Source organism: Molossus molossus, unplaced genomic scaffold, assembly GCF_014108415.1.
Source record: "Molossus molossus isolate mMolMol1 unplaced genomic scaffold, mMolMol1.p scaffold_m16_p_22, whole genome shotgun sequence".
Classification (NCBI taxonomy): domain Eukaryota; kingdom Metazoa; phylum Chordata; class Mammalia; order Chiroptera; family Molossidae; genus Molossus; species Molossus molossus.
The window spans coordinates 34,992,986-35,017,321 of NW_023425358.1; the positions used below are offsets into that span (position 1 = coordinate 34,992,986).

General features: G+C 47.0%; 1 protein-coding gene across 9 annotated transcripts in view; it reads right to left on the reverse strand.

Annotated features, from left to right (window-relative positions):
- Positions 1–24,336, reverse strand: part of CLIP1 (CAP-Gly domain containing linker protein 1) — an 88,659-nt gene that overhangs the window by 39,840 nt on the left and 24,483 nt on the right. For 3 of the 9 annotated variants that reach the window (XM_036277209.1, XM_036277210.1, XM_036277208.1), the window contains exons 4-11: positions 17,561–17,685; positions 16,848–17,070; positions 11,999–12,196; positions 11,296–11,399; positions 9,529–9,589; positions 8,205–8,237; positions 5,572–5,676; positions 726–1,670 (exon numbers count right to left, since the gene is read on the reverse strand). In XM_036277209.1, coding sequence (XP_036133102.1) covers positions 726–1,670; positions 5,572–5,676; positions 8,205–8,237; positions 9,529–9,589; positions 11,296–11,399; positions 11,999–12,196; positions 16,848–17,070; positions 17,561–17,685 — 1,794 coding nt within the window. The remainder of the gene's footprint in view (positions 1–725; positions 1,671–5,571; positions 5,677–8,204; positions 8,238–9,528; positions 9,590–11,295; positions 11,400–11,998; positions 12,197–16,847; positions 17,071–17,560; positions 17,686–24,336) is intronic. The other 6 variants (XM_036277213.1, XM_036277212.1, XM_036277216.1 and 3 more) reach the window with 4 other exon arrangements.

Genomic DNA, 24,336 nt, shown 5'->3' on the forward strand with positions numbered 1-24,336 from the left:
GTTACTCATCATAGCTCGTTCATCTGTAACAGGAACACTCAGAGTTCACCTGCTTTCATCTGTGACCGCACAGACAAGGCAGTTATGCCGTTGGGAAAGGAGCTCTCATACGTTTCTATGTACTTCATTTACCTTGACCCCGTCAACGCGGGGAGTTCTCTGTCTTAAAAAGAGATTCTAGCCCGGCTCAGTGTGGCTCAGTGGTGGAGCATCGACCCTGCACCAAGAGGTCGCCAGTTCGATTCCCGGCCAGGGCCCATGCCCAGGTTGTGGGTCTGATCCCCAGTGGGGAGCATGCAGGAGGCAGCTAATCAGTGTTTTTGCTCATCAATGTTTCTATCTCTCTCCCTCTCCCTTCCTCTCTCTCTCAAATCAATAAAGACCAAAAAAAATCTTTAAAAAGAGATTCTAGACTGAAACCAAACTTAAATAGGAGGTCACAGAGGTAAAGGAATATACTATCCAGATAATAGGAAACCAAAACAAATTCACCTAATCAGGCCATTATTTTCTCAAATCTCCTCATATGAAACCATACCCAAGACAATCAGAAGATACTATACTCAACTGGGAAATTTGTTAGCACCAAGAAATCTGTTTTAATTAAATCGGGAATCCAGAAGATGAATAACCTCAACTCAAAAAACAAAAAAATCAAAACACATACAATGCAAAAATAAGAATAACAAGTGGAAAAGAAAAAGATGGAGGATGTCAATACAAACCTTGTCACTTTCAGCAAGCTTTTCCATCTCTAAATTTTTAATCTGTTTCTCAGCCACCTCGAGCTGCTGTCTAAATCTCTCGATTTCCGATTTACCTTCGGAACTGGCTTTCCGAAGGGCGTCAAGATCCGAGAGCTTCTCCTCGGTAGCCTTGAGCTGCGATGTAAAATTATCAATAACCTTAGTTTGTTCACTGCATTTGGCTCGCAGTACCTCTAGCTCCTTTACCTTGATTTCCGCCTCCTGCAATTTGCTTAAGGTGTCCTCCATTTCTACCAGGTGCTGGTCTTCTGCCTTGTCCAGTTTCGACTGGATGGCTTCCAGGCTGGTCTCTTTCTCTTTAATGACCTTCATCAGCTTGGCCCTGACGGCTTCTATCTCTTTAGTGTGAGCAGACCGTTCCGAGTCTTGTTGGCTCTGCAAATGTTCTATCTCGTGCTGGTAATCTAGTCTCATTGCCTCGATCTGCGTTTTTAAGTCGGCACATTCCGCCGTCTCGGCTCCAACCCCCTTGCTGAAGGACGCCTTCAGCTCCCCCATCGCCTGCTGGTGGGACGCGATGGCGGTCTCCAGCTTGGACTTCCACAGGGCTATCACGTCCGAGTTCTCCTTGTTGGCGTGATCGAGCTTGCTTTTCAGTGACTCGTTCTCCTTGGAAAGCTTCTCCGCGGTGGCCTGAAGGGCCTTCATCTCCTTCTGACGCGTCTCTTCCTGGGCTCCAAACTGCTCCTTCAGAGCCGCGATCTCCCCTCGGTGGGCAGTGTGGGTGGCTTCTAACTTTTCTTGCAAAGAGCTTATCTCTTGCAAAAGGGAGAGTGACATGTCAACATCCCCAGCAGGTTTACTGGACTCTAGCCTTCTTCGCAGCTCCGCTACTTCCTGTACTCTCAACGCTAGGTCTTTTTCTAGCTCCATTATACGAGACTTTTCTGACACTGTAGCCACCTATTAACAGCAGTCCAAAGAAAAAGAGGCAATTTAAATAACAAATCACGGACGATTTTCTTTCACGTTGAAGATCTTAAATAACTCCCCGACCTCTAGGCAACAAAGGACCCCAAAGGCCTACACAAAGCCTACATGTCGATCTATCTGACTGTGATCCTGGCTTCAGCCCAATTCTGGTAGCTCCAATTCAAAACTACCATCCCTGGCAAACTTCCACCGTTCCAAGATGCTAAAGGAATCTAAAACTGACTTGGAGTTTAACTCCAAAAATATTAATGTTTCCTCCAAAGAAGCTTAAATTGGGGAAATAACTATTAACTGATAAGAAGTTAACAGAAACTGTAACTTTCAAAGTTCTCAAATATATCTGCCTGCTGAAGAAAAAAAAACCCTCCTTATTTTGCCTGTTTTTTCCTACCCCGCTTCACTCCGGATAAGTGCTTATAGGTCTGATGAAGATGATTTTAAAGGACGGTGGCAGTTTAGCAGCCGTTGGCCGTATGTGGCTACTGAGCACTGAGATGGGCTTATCTGAAGACATGGCTGTCAGTGGAAAATATATGTCAGAGTTTGAAGACTTGGAGGAAAAAGGACATAAAATATCTTAATGATTTTATGTTGACTACGTGATGAAACGATAATACTTTGGATATATTAGTTTAAATAAAATATATTATTAATTTCATCTGTTCCTTTGTATCTTTTAAAACATTATGTTAATGAGTACCAGAAAACTCTCAATTACATATACGTGGCTCGTATTATACTTCTATTGCATAGCATTGGTATCAAAGATGTAAAATTGCCTATCCAATGTTTCAACAAATATCACATCAACTATAGAATAAAAGCCTCAACTGGATGAGGAATTAATTTACTAACCTTTTTTAAAAAAGGACAAAGACAGAGGATGACTTACCTGCAATTACATATAAGAATCCTATATAGCGCCCCCTTTTGGACTGTTTAACTCTGTCAGCATTCTGAGGTCGGTACCTTCTTCCCTAACCCAGTGGTTCTCAGACTCCGTTGTGCACACGAGCCACCTAAACATCTGTCTACAGTGTAGGTGCCCAGTCACTCCCGTGTGCTCTGATTCTACTTCACTCTGGGATAGGACCCAGGGACCCGCTTCTTTTAAACACACACCCCAGGACTAAGAAAAACACTTTCATAACCTGTGCCCTTTCTTTCTTAGGAAATTATCTCCCTCTGTTACTTGTTAGGCAGTCAGATTCGTATACAAAATACGTGGGAAATGGTAGCCTCGGGAACAAAAATTATTTGACTAACCTGGGAAATAGAAGGGAACATGAATGATTTAACCACACCAGTGAGTCCCAAACGCCAAGGATCAAACTCCTCCAGGTGAAGACTCCTGCCCCTCACTGCCTCTACCGGGACAAAAATAATGGCTGTGTTGCCTCTGTCTCCTCTGCCCACCTACAGGCTGTGATATTGGTAAAGACTAAAATGTCCACAAAAAAGGAAAAGAAAATACTCGGGTCTCCAAAACTACATAATGAAATCATTAACTATTTCAGAGCTGACTATAATTGTTGTGTTTCAAGGCTATTGCGGCTTTAGGTTAAAGATGTAAATTCATTAACAGACTTTTTCTGGGGGGTGGGGTGGGGTAGTTCAAGAGTCTGTTACCACAGTAAGGCACAAGATAGTAACAAACCCCACTGCTACCAGGTCTATGACATAAATAGATCCAACCGGGCAATAATGCTTTATTAGTCAGAACAATCAGTCGCACTGAGGAAATGCCATGTAAAGAAATAAGTGCAAGTAATAAATCATGTTATTATACTTTATGCAGTATTTTCACAGTACTTCTCTGTTTTATCTTATGTCCCAAAGTCTGCCCTCAGGTGCAACCATCTGTGTGTCTGCCTCTCCTGCTAGTTTGAGGCCAGAAAAATCAGGTGTCATTTCTTATTCTTGCTGAGATCTCTACTGAGCACTCTGCTCATAAGCCGGGCTTACTGGCTTAGAGGGATTCGAAAGTACTTCCTGAGGGGAATGTAGGTGACATGAAACATCTGTGGGCCACTGGTTAGTTTCGCACTTGAAAAACCAACAGTGAGGATCAACAGAAGACACGACTTGTTACAGGAAAATGACAGTGTGAGCCCTGATCAGGTAGCTCAGTCGGTTAGAGCATCGTCTTTCTACACCAGGGTTTCGGGTTCAATCCCCGGTCAGGGCACATACAATCAACCAATGAATGTGTAAAATAAGTGGAACAAAAGAAACAGATGTTTCGCTCTCTCCTCTCTAATCAAAAAAATTTTTTTTAATTTAGAAAAAAAGAAAAATGACAGTTTGAATAAGCTATGTTGTAAATGGGTGCCTTCTTATCCACAGCCAAAAAAAAAAAAAAAAAAGCATCCAAGTTATCTGCTGACAAAGTAATTTGGGAGAGGAGTTTGGAAGTAAAAAAATATCCGTATTTCAACAGCCAGTCACACTAAAGGAGCTAATCTCATCAGCCCCTTCTGTTTCCCAGGTCAGAGTCTCTGGCTCTCGAGGAATGACGGAACACCCCCAAACTACCCGGGTGTGTTTCCTTCCAAATACACAGGAGATAGCTTTAGCTGTGAGGCTGACTGAGAATGTTTTCTTTCTTCTTAGAAAATAAAAACACGATTTAGAGAAGAAAAAATCGCTCAATTATTTAGATTTTTTTAGATTACTCGATGATTTCTCAACAAGAGAAATTTTTTAAAATACTGATAATTCAAAAGGAAAATAATCAGGATATTGATATTTGATCAGAGATAGAGTAATTTTTGAAAATTTAAAGATCTGGGCAATTTAGCCATTGAGTTAAATTCATGATTCAAAGATAACATATATCTATATCTATAAGTAGATAGATAGATACACACATATACATGATTTTTTCTGTGAATGACTCAGACTATGTTTTAGCACAAAACTACTTCTGTAATAGACAGACTCCATGCGATTAAGGGCACAGACTCTGGGGCAAAATGGCCTAGACACAAATCTCGGCTGTACCTCACTATTAGCTGTGTCACCTTAGGCAAATCACTTAACCTCCCTGTGCTCCAGTGTCCTCATCTGTCACATGGGGACAAGACCACCAGCTCCCTCCTGCGGTCATGGTGAGACTGAGTTAATAATACTTGTAAAGTACCCGGAACAGTGCCTGGCATGAAGCAGGCACTGTGTAGGCACTTTAGTAAATGTATAAGCAAGAACATCATAAATGTAAAAGGTCCAAGAAGCCATTCTGGTCCCAACACACTTTCCTCCCTGACAACTGAGATGTTAGCTTTCTAGGAGAATAGAAAGAAGGGAAATGCAAAGAGAAAGCAGGTATCAAGGGGAAAAAGGAGGTCCCTGGGGTGACAGTCCTTAACTCTCATTTAAGAGAATCAATGTTTCCATTCTCCTCCCCCAAGAGGCCAGGGAAGAAGGCAGGAAAAGAGCATTCAAGTTAAACACACACACACACACACACACACACACACACACAGTAACAGAAAATTTTCTAGAAAACCCAGTGACCAGGAATGTGAGAATAAGAGGACAATTGACTGCTTGTGGCCAACGGGAGCGGTGAATTTCAAGGCGTCAATACAAAGAACCTCCAGTGCAGCTGGGGGCACCATGTAGAATCTCATGGACTTTCTGATCTTGACTTTGGTTGAGTTACGCAAAGGAATGAGTTTTACCTTTGACCAAAAAAAGATTTGATATGAAACTTCTGTGCCTACCCATCCGTCTAAGCTCATGAATGGTAGCAAGACCAAACTCAGGCTGAACCACTGGGTCGGGCTTAGGCAAACTGCCGGGCACGTCGCCCGAGGTGTCCACCATCCACATACACGGGTCTGCTTCATGAAATAGTGAAAACCATTACCCTAGTGTCTTCTAACTCCCTCTGGAGTTTGTCAGCTTTGGTCTTTTCAAAGAGCAGGCTCTGTTCAAGCTCCTTAATGCGGGCATGCTCCAGTTTGGTCTGCGTCTGTTAGTGAAAAGGAAGAGGAAGAGAACACAACAGTGCCACCATGACATGCCAGCACAGGAGGAGAGACAGCGGCATGCAGGCTGAGCCACCAGTACCTTCCGCCAAAGGGTGGACCAGACGGGGAATGGAGAAGGAAGAGGATGGGGTGAGATGAGGAGGCTGGGGGTGAGGATGAAGATGACAAACAAGGATGAGGTGGGCGGGGCACATGAGCTAGGCTACTGAGAAAGGAAACATGGAAAAACACATGAGGCAAGATGAAGTGTCAGATGCATGCAGCCAAATATAAGTTATATTGATAAGTGAAGTTCATCAGCACAAATTAGAATCGTTAATACCCCTCTAAACTATCCTTTTTCCCTCCGCCCCACCACAGCTACTTGGCATTAACGTCTATCTAGGTGACGGACTTGGTGACTTTGAAAAGTACACTGACCCTCACAGTGATCGCCGGGACCTAAATATGGAAAAGGTCATGTCGCAAACCTTGCCGGCGTTCAGTTAGGCCCTAAAGGAGGTCCTTGTACTTTAGCACACACGCGACGTGAACAAGGGTCCCGCATGACACCTAACAAAGGGAATCTAGGAACTAGGGCTGCGGAAATCACACCAATGGCCTCTGCTGAGATTCTGAGCAATCCTCATATCTGACAGGCGAGAGCCATAAAAGCGCTCATTTGTTTCCAACGGTGGCTTTTCTAAAGGCTGTCACCAGAGGAAAACAGGAGGAAATCCTGGTCAGATCTACCAGTCTGGACCATTATGGGCAACGAGAAAATGAAACAAAGTCCACACAAAGTAACAAACAGTGCAGAGCTTAGGCAGAGGGTGGACTGGTTCCCACTAGAAACGTCTTGACTCGCTCCAGCGGTGTTCTGGGTACGCCAATGCATTTAGAGCTCTCTTTGCTTATAAACCAGGTGGAAATCATCATGGAATATTTAAAGAGTGAAGACAAAATTAAAAACCAAGCAAAACCTGCTTCAGCTCTCACACTCGACAAAAATAACAACATCAGAAACCTAACTGCCTGGAGAGCCCCCTTTGCCCATGTGCGCCTTAGAAGTTCCAGTTTACCTGCTTTTACAAGAAAAGAATCTAATCTGACATCACCGTGGCCACAGCCTCAAGCACTGAAATCCAAAAAGCAAAAGGCAACACCGCCTTTCCTCTTCTCTGGACACAGAGCGCGGTGTCCCGTGGGCGAAAGGTCACTGCTTCACGGTAAAAAGCAACTACCCGCTGACTGCTCTTCTCCCCCTCCCAAGCCCTTCCAGGGGGCTGCAGCGAGAGCTCCCTGCTGCGGGGGACGCTCACACACGATCTGGGACAGCTGTCTTTATCGGCCATCGGCACGGGAGCTAGTGATCCACTTCCTTGCACTCAACTGGACAGCCCTCCTCTTTGAGTGACTCCTTTCTGAGAACACGCCACGGAGCCCAGAGGGCGGTCCCGGGCCGGCCGGGGCTGGGAGGGGAAGCAGAGGCTCTGCGAGAAGCGCGCACAGAGGGGCGGGGGGCGGGGGGGACCCCATGCAGACTGACACTGGACGCAGCAGAGCCTGTGTGGGAAGGAGAGGAGACCAGATCACTGAAGTAGCTTCACAAAAAGGAAACCTTCCGAACGGAGGCTGTTTTCGAGTTCGGTCTTGAGTTGTCGGTTTTAGGTGCCAGGAGGTGGTGGGGAGAAACAGTCTTTGTTTTAATTCTGTTCCCTTGTGGTGGTAAATCAATGACACGTGTTCAGGTTTCTTTCGGTTGGTACCACAGTGGGTAAGGGACACCAAGAAGCCCGGCTTTTGAGGTCGCTTTGGTAAGATTGGAACTGGGTGCTGATCTTAGGCAGAGGGAAGAAGGAAGAGAGTAGGCCTAGTAACACTGCTACCTGGAGAAAACTCACTTCGAAAATAATAAACTTAAAACGCTCAGTGTCTGCACTGAAGGATGCTGGCCTCCAGTTTCAAAAATGAGAGGAAAGAACACAGTGACAAATGCCAAGTTTGAATTTCTAGTCAGCGGCAAGGACAGGCACTGGCCAGCGGGGGCGCTCACACCACAGGCAACCAGTCTGGGACTCGCGAGTCCCTTTAACTCTCCTGGGAATAAAACGAGACAATTTGGGAAAACTTCCCCCAGAATTTCTGTATCTCCTTCATCTAGTACGTTTTATGCTTGTCAGCTCTCATCTCTTTTGGGATAATTCTATTAACATTAGAAGACATGAGATAAGGAAAGGCCAGGCACCCGGGCAAACTTCTTTTTTTCCCCCCCTTTTTGACAAAATTCTTTATAAAGTAAACATATGCCTATGCATTAAACAAATGGGTTTATGGAGCTGAGTCATTACATACAATTTCTTCGGGATACAAATGTAACTGCTCTGAAAGCCACATGCACAGAAATATTAAGGTCAATGCCTCAAGGTCGGATTATGCAGTTAGTATTTGAGTACATCAATAAGCATTTTAATCTGTAATCAATCTGTGTTAACAAAGGAAATGTCCACACAGTTAAGTGCCCTCTTACATTCTCAGGATCTTCAGAAATCTGGCTCTTTTGCTATCAGTAAAAAAATAAAAAAATTAAACAACAACAAAAGAGAGATTCAGCTAAAGTTTCGATGTTAGGGTTTCAAAATAACTTTAATTTCAGGTAAGTTTATCAGACAGACTATATACTAGCCTAGTGCTGATGTAAATATTTTAATCTGTCCCTCTCCAAACACTCTAGCTATATTCCAAATGAATTAGATGATGATATGAAACTTCTAATGAGACTTTGGGGTGTTTTTAAATGGATGAGAATAACACAAAGGTAAACTAAAGAAATGTAATTGTACAGTATATGAAATGAGTGAAGAATTATTATTACTAATAACCCATTAAATCCTGGGTCTTATAAAATTAAAACTCAGAAAACCGTTTTCCTTAATTTTTGTTAACTATAAAGATACATTTATTTCCAAAGAATTCAGAGTTCCTGTTTGGAAGGGCCCTTGAAATTTCAGCATGGTATGGGCAGGCAATACTCAAGTTGTAATGGTAGCAGAAATGTATATTCTGAGAGTTGCACAGAAAAGTGCAATTTTCACTAAAATGTTACAGATTAAAGAACCAAAAATCTGAAGCATTTGAAAATTTTAATAATTTCTACTTGTCATATATCTAGCAGTGGTTTGAAAAGCATCAAAACCATGACATTCTGGTGTCTAATTAAAAAACTAGTAGGAATCACTGTCACAAGAAGAGAAACTGGATGGTAAAGGGAGATCTCTATTAATTTAAAATAGGCCATGGAAGTAAAAGAAGCTAAAATATACGCTGCTCTTGTTTTTTTCTGGTAATGACTTTTATAAAAAAAAAAAAAATCAACTACTAGAACACATTACTCCTTTTACAGGGTTGTAAAGGACTTATCCTGCTCAACCGGACAACAAGGCTGCGAGAAAGCGAGAGCTTTGTTTTGGACTATGACGAGGGAGCAAACAGTGCTCCTTCCAAGGCACACCGTTTCTGGTCATCAGAGGGACGTAGTCTCACTGCGGACACACTGCCAGATTTATGACTCAATTAACTCCAGTTTAAGGTTTTGGATTTCAAAGCGCGAGAGAAGAGTAGTAGAAATTTTACGGGGCCACTGGAGGCGGGACCATAGTCACAGTCACGGTCGCAGGCTCAGGACGGCTCCATCGCCTCGGCCGGAGCCAGGCCGGCAGCCCAGTGGGCCAGGGGCTGGGGCTCCTGCCACCCCTCGGCCGCCTGTTCCGGCCACATCAGCTGACACAGTGATTTCGTCCACATTTCTGAACACTGGGACCCACAAAAGCTTCCGAGAGTTGGAGGAGTTTTACCTCAAGATCGCCTTTAGTAATTGATTCTTCCTCAACCCGGAACTGAAGGTCCTCAACCTTCCTGTGGAACAAGAGGGAAACAAAGCACTTAGGAAGGAACTAAGGAACTGGGTGGCCTTATCGAAAACATCGTGTGTGTGTGTGTGTGTGTGCGCGCGTGTGCGTCTCTCTCTCTCTCTCTCTCTCTCTCTCTCTCTCTCCCCGATCGGCACCCTGGTGAACTTAGCAGATGGCGGTGGAAAGAAGGCATCGTTAGGCCTCTGGTTTATGCCGTGAAGAGCGCCGTTCTACTCGGGAAGCCCCAGGTTTACCAGGTGCGCCCTCCAGAAGGCAGGAGGAAGAGCTGAGACAAATCAACTGCTCCCCTCGGTCACAGCCACCAGAACGGATCTAATCAAGACCAGATCTGCCCAATGGGAAGAGGCCTGATTACCACAGAAATAGGTTTGAGAATGCGAGTCTGTAATTTCTACTTTCTAATGACAGAACATGGAGGAAAGGGGCCCAGAAAGCAGACCTCTCTTTATAGCACCCCACATCGGCTATTTTGGGCGAGGCGAGCGGGCCACCCATGCAGAGACAGACCCCTGGGACAACGCTGGTGCCTGGCCAAGACTAGTCACTTCTAAAGGGCACACTTTCTCACATTTTACAATCTGTGACGGTGGGAGTGGCTTTCCGTGAACGCCGTCCCAAGTCAGTGAAGTACAGTATTCTGCAGAGCTGGAGGATCTGGGTAATACTCACGTTATGCATCTCTACAAAATCGGGTGTAAGGGAAGGAAGGGAAGGGGGACAAAGTTCATAACCTACGTCCTTCACACTCACTAGCATTTCTATCAGAATCAAGAACACAAAATGCTGCTTCGTGAAATCTGAAACAAGCGAAGCGCCTGCAACGCCGGGAGGCGGGTGCCCGGCCAGCAGGCAGCAGGGCGAGGGCGGGTTTACGAGCACAGCGATGCTGCTGGAGGACAGGCACCGCCTCCCCGTACTTGCATCCGTGTCCGGGAGGCGAGGGACATCCCTCATGCAGTTTCTCTCTCCAGCGGGAGAGCAGTCCCTGCTGAGAGACTATTCCACCTGCATTGTGGTCCCCTTGCCACACTGCCTGTGACCGCCCTGGGCGCAGGGCCACGAGGTCACCAGTGAGTCGAGTCGCTGTGGCAGCTACAACCGCAGGCCTTGGGGGCAGCAGCAGAGAACAAACTTCCCATAACCAGAGAGACTGACATGGTTTCCATGAAGACACTTTTTAAAGAGAGATGATGTTTGTTAACACCCTCAAAATCCTTTTATGAGACCCAGACTTGCTTTCTCTGTCTCTCGGTCCAGCCCTGGGTTCGTCCTGGCCTGGATAATTCTCGGATGGCCTCACACGAGAGCCTCATGTTCCTAACAAAGGGACTGCGTTTCTCAAGGACAGGGACTTCACATTTCACGCAGCAGACACAATACAGTGCCCTCAGCTACAGGGAAGGTGTTCCACACGTGCCAGGGAACCGAGGCCCAGAACACCCTCACCAGGAAGGGCCTGGGGGAGCTGGGTTCGCATGAACCCCACCACACTGGCGCAGGAAACGTTTGTTCGGTGAATCGGGCCATGTCTAGATGATTCCAAACGACTTGGAAGAAGTCAAATCAAAGCAAACCCCCCTCACCCAGAATGAAGACTTCCATTTCCTCTGAACACGGCCCTGACTGCTGACGGGAAAGGTCATTTAAAGGGAAAGGCCGCATGTGCCCCAGGGAACGGTTCAGGATCACCTTTTCTCCTCCTCGAGTTGGTTGAGAAGCTCCACCTTCTCCCTGTCGGCAGCTTCCACCATCGCTCGCAGCTGGTCCATCTTGGCTTCCAGTTCCAGGACATGCTGGGGAGGCAAGGAGGTCCGTGAGCGGCCTCTGACCCACACAGGCCCAGGGGTGCCTCCCAAGAGCTATGGCTAAGTGGTACCACGGTGGGCTGGGGTTACTCTAAACCCTTCCACATTAGAATGCATCCTATGACCTTTAACAGGTTGCTCTCCGCAGCACTCCTGGAAGATGAGGAAGGAAGCCACACCATGACGGCAACAGAGGGCAACGTTAAAACAACTCCCAGCTATGGAAGCTGAAACTCACACAAAAGCTAATCTGCAAAACAGAAATTGCAATCACGGGTAAAGTCCTAGCAAACTAGCTCACCTAACACAGACAGGCCAAAAGACCTGGACGTAAAGACCAAAGGCTAAGGTGGACGGACTCAAGAAGAACGAAACTCCGTCTTTACGATGATGCAAACGGGTCCCCCAGGTCACAGCTTTCAAACAAGCCCAGCGAAGACATTCCTAGTGCCCCCCAAGACTAGCTCCCCGGCTCCAAGCACCAGGTAGGTAGTTCGGCCTCCTCCCTCCATTCAGAGCCTGTCACCATCTCTGCCATGACACCAGCTTAGACCCATCACCGTCTCCACGAAAAGGCCAGACTTCACCTGGTCGTGTCCGTCCCGGGCCAGAGCTAGCTCCTGCTCTATTTCCCCCACGTGGCTCGTGGCCTTGGCCACCTCCGCCCTCTCTAGATCCCGTTCGGCCAGCAGCTGCTCAATGTGCTGCTGCTTCTCCTTCAGGGCCTCCTGCAGGGCAGTGTTGCCGGAGATCTTCCTGGCATAACGGGAGGAGGTTTCAGTCAACTGCAAAGGAAAGTTAAAGACGTGAAGGGCGCTGGTGCTACGGGGACACAGCGGGAGCGAGGCATGCATGGCGGGCGTGTTCTCGGCAAAGCAGAAGCACGCGGGCTGGCCAATGACCAGAAAAGGCTTTTCATCAAGACGACGGGATGGCGTGTGCCTCCTGTCGGGAAATCTCACACCAGTGTAAAGAGGGTGAGGAACAGTCAGGAAGATGCCTAGACAGACAAGTACGTGGCTCGGATCACAGGGACCCCGCGCTCAGCTGGCAGGGCCTTGTAGGGATCTAGAAGAATCTCACGGAACCCGCCTCATGCGCTTCTCTCAGCTCCATTCCGACCTAAGCTTCGTGTACAGCTATCTTCTCGTTACGGCATTTTGGGCAAATGTTTTTATCTTTAGGCTTGAGGTTAAGACTTGTTTCAACTTAAGCTTCTAAATACCATTAAGTGGCCAATAGGCACCCCTTGGCGGCAGGAACCCTCCTTCAACTGGCTGAACAGCTGGACCTCTGTGAGGTCTGCCTTCCTGTGTCTCAGTGAAAGGCGAGGCGATGCCGCCTCGAGGGGCCGAATCCCCATGGCCAGAGGGACTCGCAGAGATAAGAGGAAGAGGAAACACTGTCTGCCTTTGAGCGCCCAGCGACTGGGAGTGGACGAGCGTGTGCGCACGTGGCTGGCCAAGTACACACGTAAGAGAAAGAAAGAGACCGTGAGAGAGAAAAAGGAGGGAAAAGACATTTAAGGACAAACAGAAGCAGGGGATGGAGGGAGGGAGGGAGGGAGGAAGACCACACAGGAGAGGGTAGGACAGTGAGGAGTGGGGGAGGGGCGGACTAGGACCCTGTCTCAGCTCCGTCATCTGTTTCATATGCCCGAGTCCTCTGTCGCGAGGCTAAAGTCACCAAAAACACACAGAAAAGGATCTCCCAATAAATGTGAACAGGTAACTGGACAAGGTGAGTGCTGTTCTCCAAGCGGGGCCTCAGGCTGCTGGTCGAGAAGAGGCCTCATCCCTGGGCAGGCGGGCGTGTGTCCAGGGCCACTTCCTCAGCCATCACTGACTCTCAGCCGGCGACTCTGCTCCACGCGGCCTTGACTTCATCTCCCGCCGTCTGAACCTCACCTGCATGCTCTTCTCTTCCTCGGTCTGTCTGCGCCCTCGTCCGGGATGCAGACTGAGGACGAGGCTCTGACGTCAGCTCACAGCGAGGCAATTGGATAACCATGGGACTCAAGGATCCAAGGGAACCCGAATCGTCCTCTGCGGTTTCTGTTCAGCGAAATTCCTTGAATTACTTCAACATATTGGGGCAGGGGGAATTCCTGTTCTCTCTTTTACCATCTGACCTTGATTTTCCAATTTCATTACGTGTACGGTTACAGTGTACTTCCCATACTAACATTTCTTCCTGAATACACTAAATAGGAGGTTCCCAAATCCTGCTGAGATACTCCAGGGGGCTGCAGCAAATTCACGAAGCATTTTTACATTTCAAGGGAAACAGCGACACCTGTTGGACACCATGCAAACTACTAGCTTGAGGCAATTCCGTTTCAACAGGCTTTGGCTAGAAATAAACATTCAAGATTTATTCAAGGGTCTTAGAAAGGTTTGCAAACCAGAAACACAACTAGAAAATACGCAGAGCGTTCCTCTGAAGAAGGAATAAAATCTAGACGTTCGCATAATAAAAAGGACGTTCTTGAGAAGAATCAGTCCTGCATTCTTAGTCTCTGGATCGATCCGAAATGATAATCCTCCAGATGTCCAGCGGTCTGGCTAATGGGCATCAGGTGGTCTGGAGAGGTGAACATTCTTTCCTAAGAGGTTTAAGTCCCTGGGCTAATTTAAAAGAGAATAAAATTGTTTCCTTGCCCCTTGGCCTATGTGATTTTAGTAATTCAGCAGCTTGGACCACAGCAACTCCATTCTATTTCTTCACTCCTCAGATGGTCACACATTCCTTTAGATAACGTCATGTCTTTCCAATGCTGGGTTTTAGCTACTGCCATGACAAGAAGCAAGTACTTTGCAAAAATCATTTGGCACAGAAAGTGAGGGGGACGGTGTTCAACACGATTCCAAGGTTTGCCCTGGCTGGTTTGGCTCAGTGGTTAGAGCGTTGGCCCATGGACCAAAGAGTCTTGGGTTTGATTCCTGATCAAGGGCATGTACCTGGGTTGTGGTTTCAATCCCCAACCCTGGTCAAGGTCGTGTGAGACAGAACCAGTCGATGTGCTTCTCTCGCACTGATGTCTCTCTCTCTCTCTCTCTCCTGCCCCCTCCCTTCCACTCTGTCTGAAAAATCAATGGAAAAATATTCTTGGGTGAGGATTAAAAAAAGACAGATGCCTAACAGTAGCATACGACCTAACAGTAATTACTTGTGGTTATTCAAGAATAAATTTAAAATATTTCTTTTAATTAACAGGTATCATTTTTTTTTAAACAGCCACTAAGTGTTGGGACATAGCCCTGGCCAGTTTGGCTCAGGTCCATGGACCGCAGAGTCCCGGGTTCGGTTCCCACTACGGGCATGTACCTCAGTTGCAGTTTGTCCCCGGCCCCGGTTGGGGTCATGTGGGTGGCAGCCAGTCGATGTGTCTCTCTCACATTGATGTTTCTCTCTCTCTCTTCCTCCCTCTCTCCCTCCCGCTCTATCTGAAGATAAATGCAAACATGTCCTCGGGTGAGGATAAAAAAAAGAATCAACTAAGTGTTGGGACATAAATATTAAGTTGTTTAAACCTAATAACTTAATAAACAGAACTGTGAGCTGAAATTCTCTTGGCCTGGAGGCTTCATGAAGAGACAGCTGAGCCACTAGCTGTGAAACCAGAGAGTCTGGGCCCCTCTGCGCTCGACACGTTCAGATCACTTTGCACAAAAAAATCTTTAGACTTTTCTATGTATATAAATAGGGTTATAATGCTGAGATCCATTTCTAAGAAATCACACGTCAACTTTCCTATATTCTTGGCATATTCTTTTTTTTAAATATGATTTTTATGGATTTTGAGAGAGAAAGAGGAGTGGAGGGATAGAAACATCCATGAGAGAAACAGATCGGCTGCCTCCTGCACGCCCCCACTGGGGATGGAGCCCAAAACCCAGGCGTGTGCCCTGACGGGGAATCGAACCAGGACCTCTCAGTCCGTGGGACTGAGCTCAATCCACTGATTACAGCAGCCAGGCCCTTGGTATATTCCTTGATGGTGACTTTTGCCTTAGAAACAACAGCCACCCTATATAAAAATATCTTTAAAACAAGCTGCTTCACGAGGCAACAAGACTCCTCTCTCCTGTCAGTGTCCTTCGCTGAACGAGGTGAGAGCGAAGAGGGGTCAGAACTGATCTGAAAGTAAGAGGAGAGACTGGGGGGGGGGGGGGGCGGCCACAAAGAGTTTGGTTATTTTCCAGAGACATGGACTTATAATAACAGCGTGACTGTAATCACTCAAGAAAAAATTCCTAACCCAGACCTGACCCTCTGTGGAACTGGCCAGGACTGGCAAAGCAAACCGGACGCCCACTCTGGAGTCCGCCGGCCCCTGGGAACGAGCCTCTGTCCGAAATGAGGGGTTTCTTCACCTTCACTTCATTGCTCTTGTCCAGCTTGTTCATGAAGCCCACCTGTCATTCTTCGGTTGAAGGTGCGGACTTGTCTTTTCAAATGCAAAGTGGAATAGTCCAGGCGGGTGTCCCTGCCCCGAGCATGCGAGGAAGGAAGTGCAGCTGGCAGGGACGGCGGCACGGCCGCCACCTCAGGGACACATTCCTCTGCCTGACATCAACCGGAAGAAGGCAGACGGAGATCACGCCACTGAAGTTCTAAGCCTGTCTGTCGTTCACCCCGCAGAGACCCGGGGTTCAGCCAGGGCAGTGCTGCTGTCTCAAATCTCAGCGCTGTCTGCCTCGCTTCAAGTAAATAAACGTAAAAGCAGAGGATGGAGCCACAAAGTCACTGCTTTGACCCTGATAAAACACGTCTTAGCAACCAGAATGAGACGCTGCCTATTTTAATTCTGATGGCTCTATTTTTAGTGAACTAAAGAGGAAAAGGGGGGAGAGGAGGAGGGGTGGGAGGAAGACATGGAGAAAGGAGACAAAACAAAACACAGCTCTTCCGAGCCCAAGTTCCAAAAGATCCCGTCTGTGTCCTCAGGCCCAAGCCGGGAACATGCACATGAATTGCTTTCGGGGTTAGGCTGTATTAATATTAGAATTCTGAGAACACGACTTTTCTCAAAACGCTTTCATTCCTAAAATGGTTCGAAATAAATGAGAAAGAGACCTACGTCCTTAAGGAAAAGGATCCCCCCCCACAATTTTCCTGTCATTCTTGTGCCCAAAGTAATTTCAGAGAAAAGCCGTCAATCTCATCAATAGTTCCTGTAGACTCCCCCAGAACTGCTACGTCGTAAAGCCTTAAGAATCTGAACGGGGTTGTTAAAGACTTCATTTCGAACCGTGTACTCTCGCTCGAGTTTCATTTCGTGACACTTGTACGGACTGACATGAGCGACACCTGACCTAGCTCGCGGGTGAGGGGCGACGTAGCAGTTCATGGAGCAGAGCAGGTGCGCCGAGGTGACGCGGAGTGAGCCCCTCCCGGGAGGCAGGGACATGCAGTAAGGAAACGGGGGCTTACTAATCCCGTGCGGCTGGGCTTGCTGCTCACGGAGGAGGCCACCGAGCTCACGGAGCTGAGCGAGGACGCGGACGGGCTGCGCTTCAGGCTGGCGGGCGTGGTGGCCATCACCCGCCTCACGGCGGCGGCCTTGGCTTTGGCTGGCGTCGTGGAAGGGAAGCCAATCTTGGTCACTTTGTGGACGGGAGCAAACAGGCCATATTTGGGTTGACACTGAAAGTACCTTTAGAGAACGATAATAAGAACAGTAACAAAAAAAACAACACTTAATTACGAGAAATCGTAAGGAGAGCGCTCTCCTAACTCGTCACTCATGGCTGGTTTGCTGTGGATGCTACTGCTCGGCGGGGATGGCACACAGCACGCAGCATCCACGGGGTGTGGGCTGAGAAACAACCTCACCGGTGTTTTAGCAAACACACTCGTCAATAACAGAATGATGCACAGAGGCAGGATTACTCACCTGTCACTAAGGTAGCAAAGGGAATAATAGTTCTACCATCAGATAAACGTACAGCAGAGGAGCTCAGCGGTACAGTGAGTGATCCCACCTAATAAAACCCTTGCCAGGCAGAGGGAAAAGGAAGTCCAACCAGCACCTCACCCTGGCGGCTCTCCGAGACATCGCCACGGTGTCATGCACTGTTGGTGGGGTCTGCCTGAGCACCTTCCGTGCAAGAGGAAGACAAGATGCTGCCCGATTCCAAACAAACCTGGTTCCAGCAACAGCCCCGTCATTCTTCCCGAGAGGCTCATCTAACTCCACACCACACCACTCCCCCTTGGCAAAGTCCGTCTCCCCGAGGAACCGGACTACACCAGCCTTAGTGCCACCAACCTAGAAGAAGAGAGTGTGAAAATGAAGACATGAACATAATCCCGGAGCACTGCGCACCATCACTTCTACTGGCGGGCTTCTCTTTCCCTTCCCTGCCACTCCTTAGAGGGTCATCTCCAAAGGGTGGCAAAGCTGACCTGGGTGACACATAACCAGAGGAGTCGATAGCTGACAGACCCCGGTAGTGAAACAGCCTATGTGATAAGCAGTTATTAAGGTTGCCCACCAAATTATTCCCTTCGTTAGAAAAACACTTCATTAATCCGGAGTGATTTCCCTGCTTCAAAGTAAATATTTGCTGCAAAAAAATGAAACCTCTACATCATTACAGGAAATCAAAATTCATCCCAAATCCACTATAACAACTGCTGTTTGTTTTCTCAAACTTCCTTTACACCTTTATCCTCGGAAATCAACCACACACACAGCCCTGGCCGGTTTGGCTCAGCGGTTAGAGTGTCGACCTGCGGGCCGAAGGGTCGTGGGCTCGATTCCAGTCAAGGGCATGTCATACCTGGGTTGCAGATTCGACCCCGGGCCCCGCTTGGGGCCCTGTGAGAGGCAACCAATCGCTGTCTCTCTCTCTCTATCCTTCTGTCTAAAAATCAATGGAAAAATATCCTCGGGTGAGGACTAACAACAACAAAACGACAAATATTCACACATCCACACACATTTGTCTGTGGCCTCTCTGACTACATGTTGCATGAAGATGTAAATCACTCGAAACACTGATATCCTCCACTGTGAGGTTCTCCCTTTCTTCACGACTCCAGTTGCTATTCTTCACGTGTTATTTTACACACAGTGTTCAAAGCTGATTTTTTAAATGTCTGACTTTTTGTCCCAGCCATTATTTGAGGCAATATCTGAACCCTGTTTCCAAAATCATCCCACCGGCATCTACTTCTTCCTCCTGTGCCACCGTCTATTTCAAGTATTCACTCGACCACATTCTCTCTCGTGTGCGCGCATGGGTCCACTGCCTGGGCCGCCGCCCCGGCGTCCCGTTCCTGCCCCTCTGCGGCCTCCATCCACCTGCCGGCCTGGGTTCCCTCAATACTCTTCTTCGTAGAGTATTCTGCCATTTTCTTTTTCGGAGCTTCTTTTTTTTTTTTTTTATTCCACCAATTTAAAAGAGGTGGATCATGGCAGGAAATTAAGAACATTACAAGCCCCCCAAACTGTAACACCTGTGCTCTCAACACCCAGAGACGGTCACTGCTCACGCTGTTCCACCGTCCACAGCGTGGCCAGGACGCCAGACACACCTGCCTCATTCTTCCTTCGGGATGCTCCCCGCTTTCCCACGATGTAAAAACCCCTTTACAGCCCAGCCGGTGTGCTCACTGGACTGACCTTCGTCCCATGGACTGAAAGGTTCCAGTTGGAGTCCCAGTCAGGGCACAAGCCCGGGTTTCGGGCTTGATCCTCAGTGGGGGGGTGAGCAGGAGGCAGCCAATCGATGTTTCTCTCTCACATCGATATTTCTATTTCTCTCCCTTCCTCTCTCTCTAAAAAAAAAATTTCAATCAAAAAATATATTAAAAATAAACAAAAACCTCTTTGTACATCATGAATGTCAACTACTTCTTCAACAGCCAATACATTCTAATGGTTCCAAAATTTTAAACACAAATATGGCCCAGCCAGTGTCGCCGGTTCGATTCCCGCTCAGGGCACATGCCCAGGTTGTTGGCCTGATCCCCACCGGGGGGCATGCAGAAGGCGGCCAATTGATGTTCTGTCATGGATGTTTCTATCTTTCTCTCTCCCTCCCACCCTCCCTCAGCTCTTGTCCGCTCCCTGCCCTTCCCCTCCATCACAGACCATTACAGTAGTGACGTACAGCTTCCTCCCAGCATTCTTCATGCTGCAGGAGCCAACGTTAGCTGATGCTTTTCCTCCGTTTCATGTTTACACAAAGCCAGGGTACTGCGTAAACGACTCTGCACCTCGCTGTGCTCCATCTACAACATGGAGAGGGTCCTGTCCGTTCGCAACCGCACCCCACTCCGCTGGGCGGGTGCGCTCCGGTTCACTAACTCAGCCCCTATGACAGACGTTAATTTTGTGAGCAGCATTCCTCTTAAGTGGGTCTAGCTGCTTAATAAATTTAAGATCATGTTGGCTAATTCTTTTTTTAAAAGTCCAGTGAGATTGTGTTCAATGCAGATTAGCTTGGGAAGGTAATTTGTTTTACTGATCTTTACAAGGAACCAGCTTTTAAGTTTTTTCCCTTTTGTTTTTTAATATTGTTTATTTTGTTTAATTATCTTCACATCTTATTACCTCCTTTTCCCTACTTCCTTTTGGTTTATTCTTCTTTCCTTCCTAATTTCTTAAGACCAACACTAAGTGTATTTTTTTTTTCCGGCTTGCTTCTTAATGCTAAAAGCGTTTGTTTCTACTCTTCCTCTGAATGCAGTTTTTGTGAGTTTGGAATGACACCTCTACCCCTCCCCCAGCTCTGTTTAACCCTTTGTTGAAGACAGACCATGGGAACGCCTCACAGCGACATATTTTTTCTCTGGAAGAGAAACTTTTTGTGAAGCTGATTTCAGGAGCACAGGAGTCGAGGCTGAGCACCCTAGGCAGGGAGGGCCTGTGGAGGGTGCAGGGCACACGCTGGTGTCCTGCCGGTGTCACTAGAAACTCCACGCAGGACCCCCAGTGCCCAGCAGGGCAGAGCAGGCACTTTACAAAGACGTGCTGAATAAATGAAAGGTGACCCTCTCCTCGGGACCTGCACAGAAAAGGCCACTTTTCCAGGCAAACCAGCTAACGAAAAAAGACCCTGCGGGGCTGAGGTCACCCCGACGTCTCAGAAGCGAGCGAAGGGAGAAATCCACTTGCGTGAGCTCGAAAGCTGGGCAGACTCGGGTGCTGTCTGTTACCTAGTCAGGCTGCTTAACTTCCAAATCCGTCCCCTCACAAGCGCAGCGGGGATCGCTGCAGACTGCTGAGAGAATTAGCTAAAACCACCCCACGCGCTTGCTCAGCGTGTCTGACCGCGCAGGAGTCCCACGAATGTGGGCAGCTAGTGTGCCCACGCCGCCGACACTGCAGTCTGACCTCCTAACCCTACGCTATTTGTGGACTCTACAAATGGTCACCTAGATAAAATGGGGGTGTCCTCCCCTACCCCATGGCATTCAGAGCAAGTCCAACCAACATCCTATGAGCAGAACGCAGCACATTAGTTAAAGATGATGCAATCTCCTCAGATAATCTGCTGAATTCTTTGGGGGTGAGTCTAAGTTACTGCCATGACGATTGTTTTTCCAAGAGGCATCTAACAGGCTGTGGTCAGTAAAATCTCCAAGCAAACCACAGGCCTCGTTTAGATCAGAAGCTTTATAAAAAAATCACCACAAAATAGACTAGCAGCTATTCCTCTAAATGCAGGTGAGATAACACACATTTACCCAGGGGAAAAACACCACGCCACTAAGCTTGTTTACTTCCTAAAATGAAGAGTTTCCTTCCACTTTCCCCCGCCCCCCAAAACCCGAAATTCTTAACTCATATAACAGACAAGTTGCTCTCCTTTTCCCCGGAAAAGATCGTCAGTCGTCATTCAAAGTATCTTCGACAGAGACAGGAAGTCACATGAAGTCCTAAAAACTGCTCAAACACTTCCCCACTTAAACATCCTACAGTCAAAATTTTTTCTGAGCATTTAAACATGACTTTATAAATCCAGGTTTTACTTCTTGTGTGTTCCAGAGAATCCTAATGTGTGCGTCTACATTAATTATAAGCCACGACTTTCAAATCTATGTTTTAGGGGCAGATATCAAGTTTACTAAAGAAAATTATTTCAACACCAAAACAAGAAATAGATTCCCATGGCAAATGCAAGTGACTGTCATTCTCTTTACTCTCAGAACACGGGCACATAATTCCTAACATGTGGTCAATCTAAGTCAAAATGAGAAGTCACGCCCTGGCCAGTTTGACTCGGCGGTTAAAGCGTCGATCTGCAGTCCGGAGAGACCGGGGTTTGGTTCCCGCTAAGGGCATGTACCTCGGTTGCAGTTTGTCCCCGGCCCTGGTTGGTTGTGCGAGTGGCAGCCACTCGATGTGTCCCTTTCACGTTGATGTTTTGCGCTCTCTCTCTCCCTCCTACCCTGTCTGAACAAAAAATGGAAAAATGTCCTCGGGTGAGGATTAAAAAAAAAAAGAGAAGTCACTACTGGAGACAAATTCAACTAAAGGGAGACCTAGCTATGTTCAGGCATTAGCAAATTTCAGATTTTCCATTCCTCATTCATTCATTCATTCATTCATTCAATATAGTATTTCTTGAGTGCTTGGGCCCTTAGGATACAAAGATAAACAGAATACAATGTTGACCACTGATGGAGAAATTCGAACAAGTAATTCCAATAAAAAAGCGATTTTTAGAGGTTTCTATAAAATGCAATGGGAACAAAGACAAACACCCTTCTTGTAAACTCCTGTGAAAAATAAGAAGACAGAGAGATTCTGCTGGGTTAATGAATGGGTCCACAAACAGGAAACAGGAAACAGTTAATGCTCTTTGAACTCTCCAATCTATTCATTACCAAGTCCCAAACAAGTCATTTAATCTCACTGGCCTTGGTTTACAAAGCTATAAAAGTCCAATGGGTGATAATAAGGGATTGTTTCACAGGAATTTTGTGAGCAATAACATTTTGTAAGGTGGCTTCTTTATGACATCATTTTGCATCTCCCCATCTATAACATATGATGGTTAGTAAACCCCCTTAAAAAATAAAATAACGTCCGACTGGTGTGGCTCAGTGGCTGAGCGTCGACCCTGCACCAAGAGGTCGCCGGTTCGATTCCCGGTCAGGGCACAAGCCCAGGCTGTGGCCCTGATCCCCAGTGGGAAGCATGCAGGAAGCGGCCAATCGATGTTCTCTCTCATTGATGTTTGTCTCTCCCTCTCACTTCCTCTCTCTCTAAAATCAATAAAGGAAAAAGAATTAAAATATAAATACATAAATAACATGCCCTGGCTGGTTTTGCTCAGTGGTTAGAGCGGCGGCCTATGGACCAAAGGGTCGTGGGTTCGATGGTCAAGGGCACGTACCTTGGTTATAGCTGGGTCCCCAGCCCTGGTGGGGGTTGTGCAGGACGCAACCAGTGGAGGTGTCTCTCTCACATCACCGTTTCTCTTTCTCTCTCCCTTCCTCCCTCCCTCCCAGTCTATCTGAAGATAAATGGAAAAATATATCCTCGGGTGAGGATTTAAAAACATAAATAAATAGCCCTGGCTAGTTTGGCTCAGCGGTTAGAGCATCAGCCCACAGACCAGAGAGACCTGGGTTGGGTTCCCACTAAGGGCACGTACCTTGGCTGCAGTTTGTCCCCATCCCCAGTTGGGGTTGTGTGGGTGGCAGTCAGTCGACGTGTCTCTCTCACATCAATGTTTCTCTCTCTCTCTTTCTCCCTCTCTATCTGAAGATAAATGCAAAAATGCCCTCGAGGATAAAATAAATAAATAACATGACAAGAGCAGATGATGTATAAGATATTTTCTTAGAAACTAACTCTCCCGAGAACAAATAGGTAAACAAAAGATGGCATAATTATGAAGACTCTGGTTAAAAGATAAAAAAGTTATGCCTGACTTGCACCATAACTCAGAAAACTAATCTTCCCTTTTAAAAAGCATATTAGCTCAACTGATGTGTCTCAGTGGTTGAGCGCCGTCCCCTGCACTAAGAGGTCGCCGGTTCGATTCTTGGTCAGGGCACATGCCCAGGTTGTGGGCCCAATCCCCAGTGGGGGGCATGCAGGAGGCAGCCAGTGAATGTTCTCTCTCATGGGTGTGTCTATCTCTCTCTCCCTGTCCCTTCCTCTCTCTCTCTAAACTCAATAAAGAAAAAAAATTAAAAAGAAAAGCATATTAGCCCCTTAATGATCCAAGATCCCAATACCAAAAACAGGAAAAAAATTTTAAAAAGGAGAGGTTAACTTGTTACCTTAGAGAATGGGCATAGAACTGCTTTATTTTTTTTCTTTATTGTTTTGTAGAAAGAGAGGAAGGGAGAAGGAGAGAGAGTTAGAAACATCAGTGAGAGAGAATGATTGGCCGCCTCCTGCATGCCCCCCACTGGGGATCAGGCCCACAACCTGAGCATGTGCCCCGACCGGGAATCAAACCAGCAACCTCTTGGTGCAGGGTGGATGCTCAACCACTGAGCCACACCAGCCAGGCTAGTACTGCTTTTTAATATAAGATAAGCAACAGCCCTGGCTGGTTTTCTCAGTGGTTAGAGCGTCGGCCCACGGACCAATGAGTTGCATGTTCGATTCCCGTCAAGGGCATGTACCTCAGTTGCAATTTGTCCCTGGCCCTGGTCGGGGTCAATTTGACTCTATCACACCGATGTTTCTCTCTGTCTCCCTCCCTCCCTCCTACTCTATCTGATAATAAGTAGAAAAATATCTTCAGGTTGAGGAATAAACATTTTTTAAAAAGATAAGCACCAAAAATTTGACATTCTAAACGATGAGCACAAATTCTTTAAATTTTTTAAATTAAAACTAAATAAATAGGTGAGTGGATAAATGAGATGTGTCATGTACATAAAGTGGAATATATTCAGCCACAAAAAGCAATGAACTACAACATAACGAACCTTAAAACGTGCT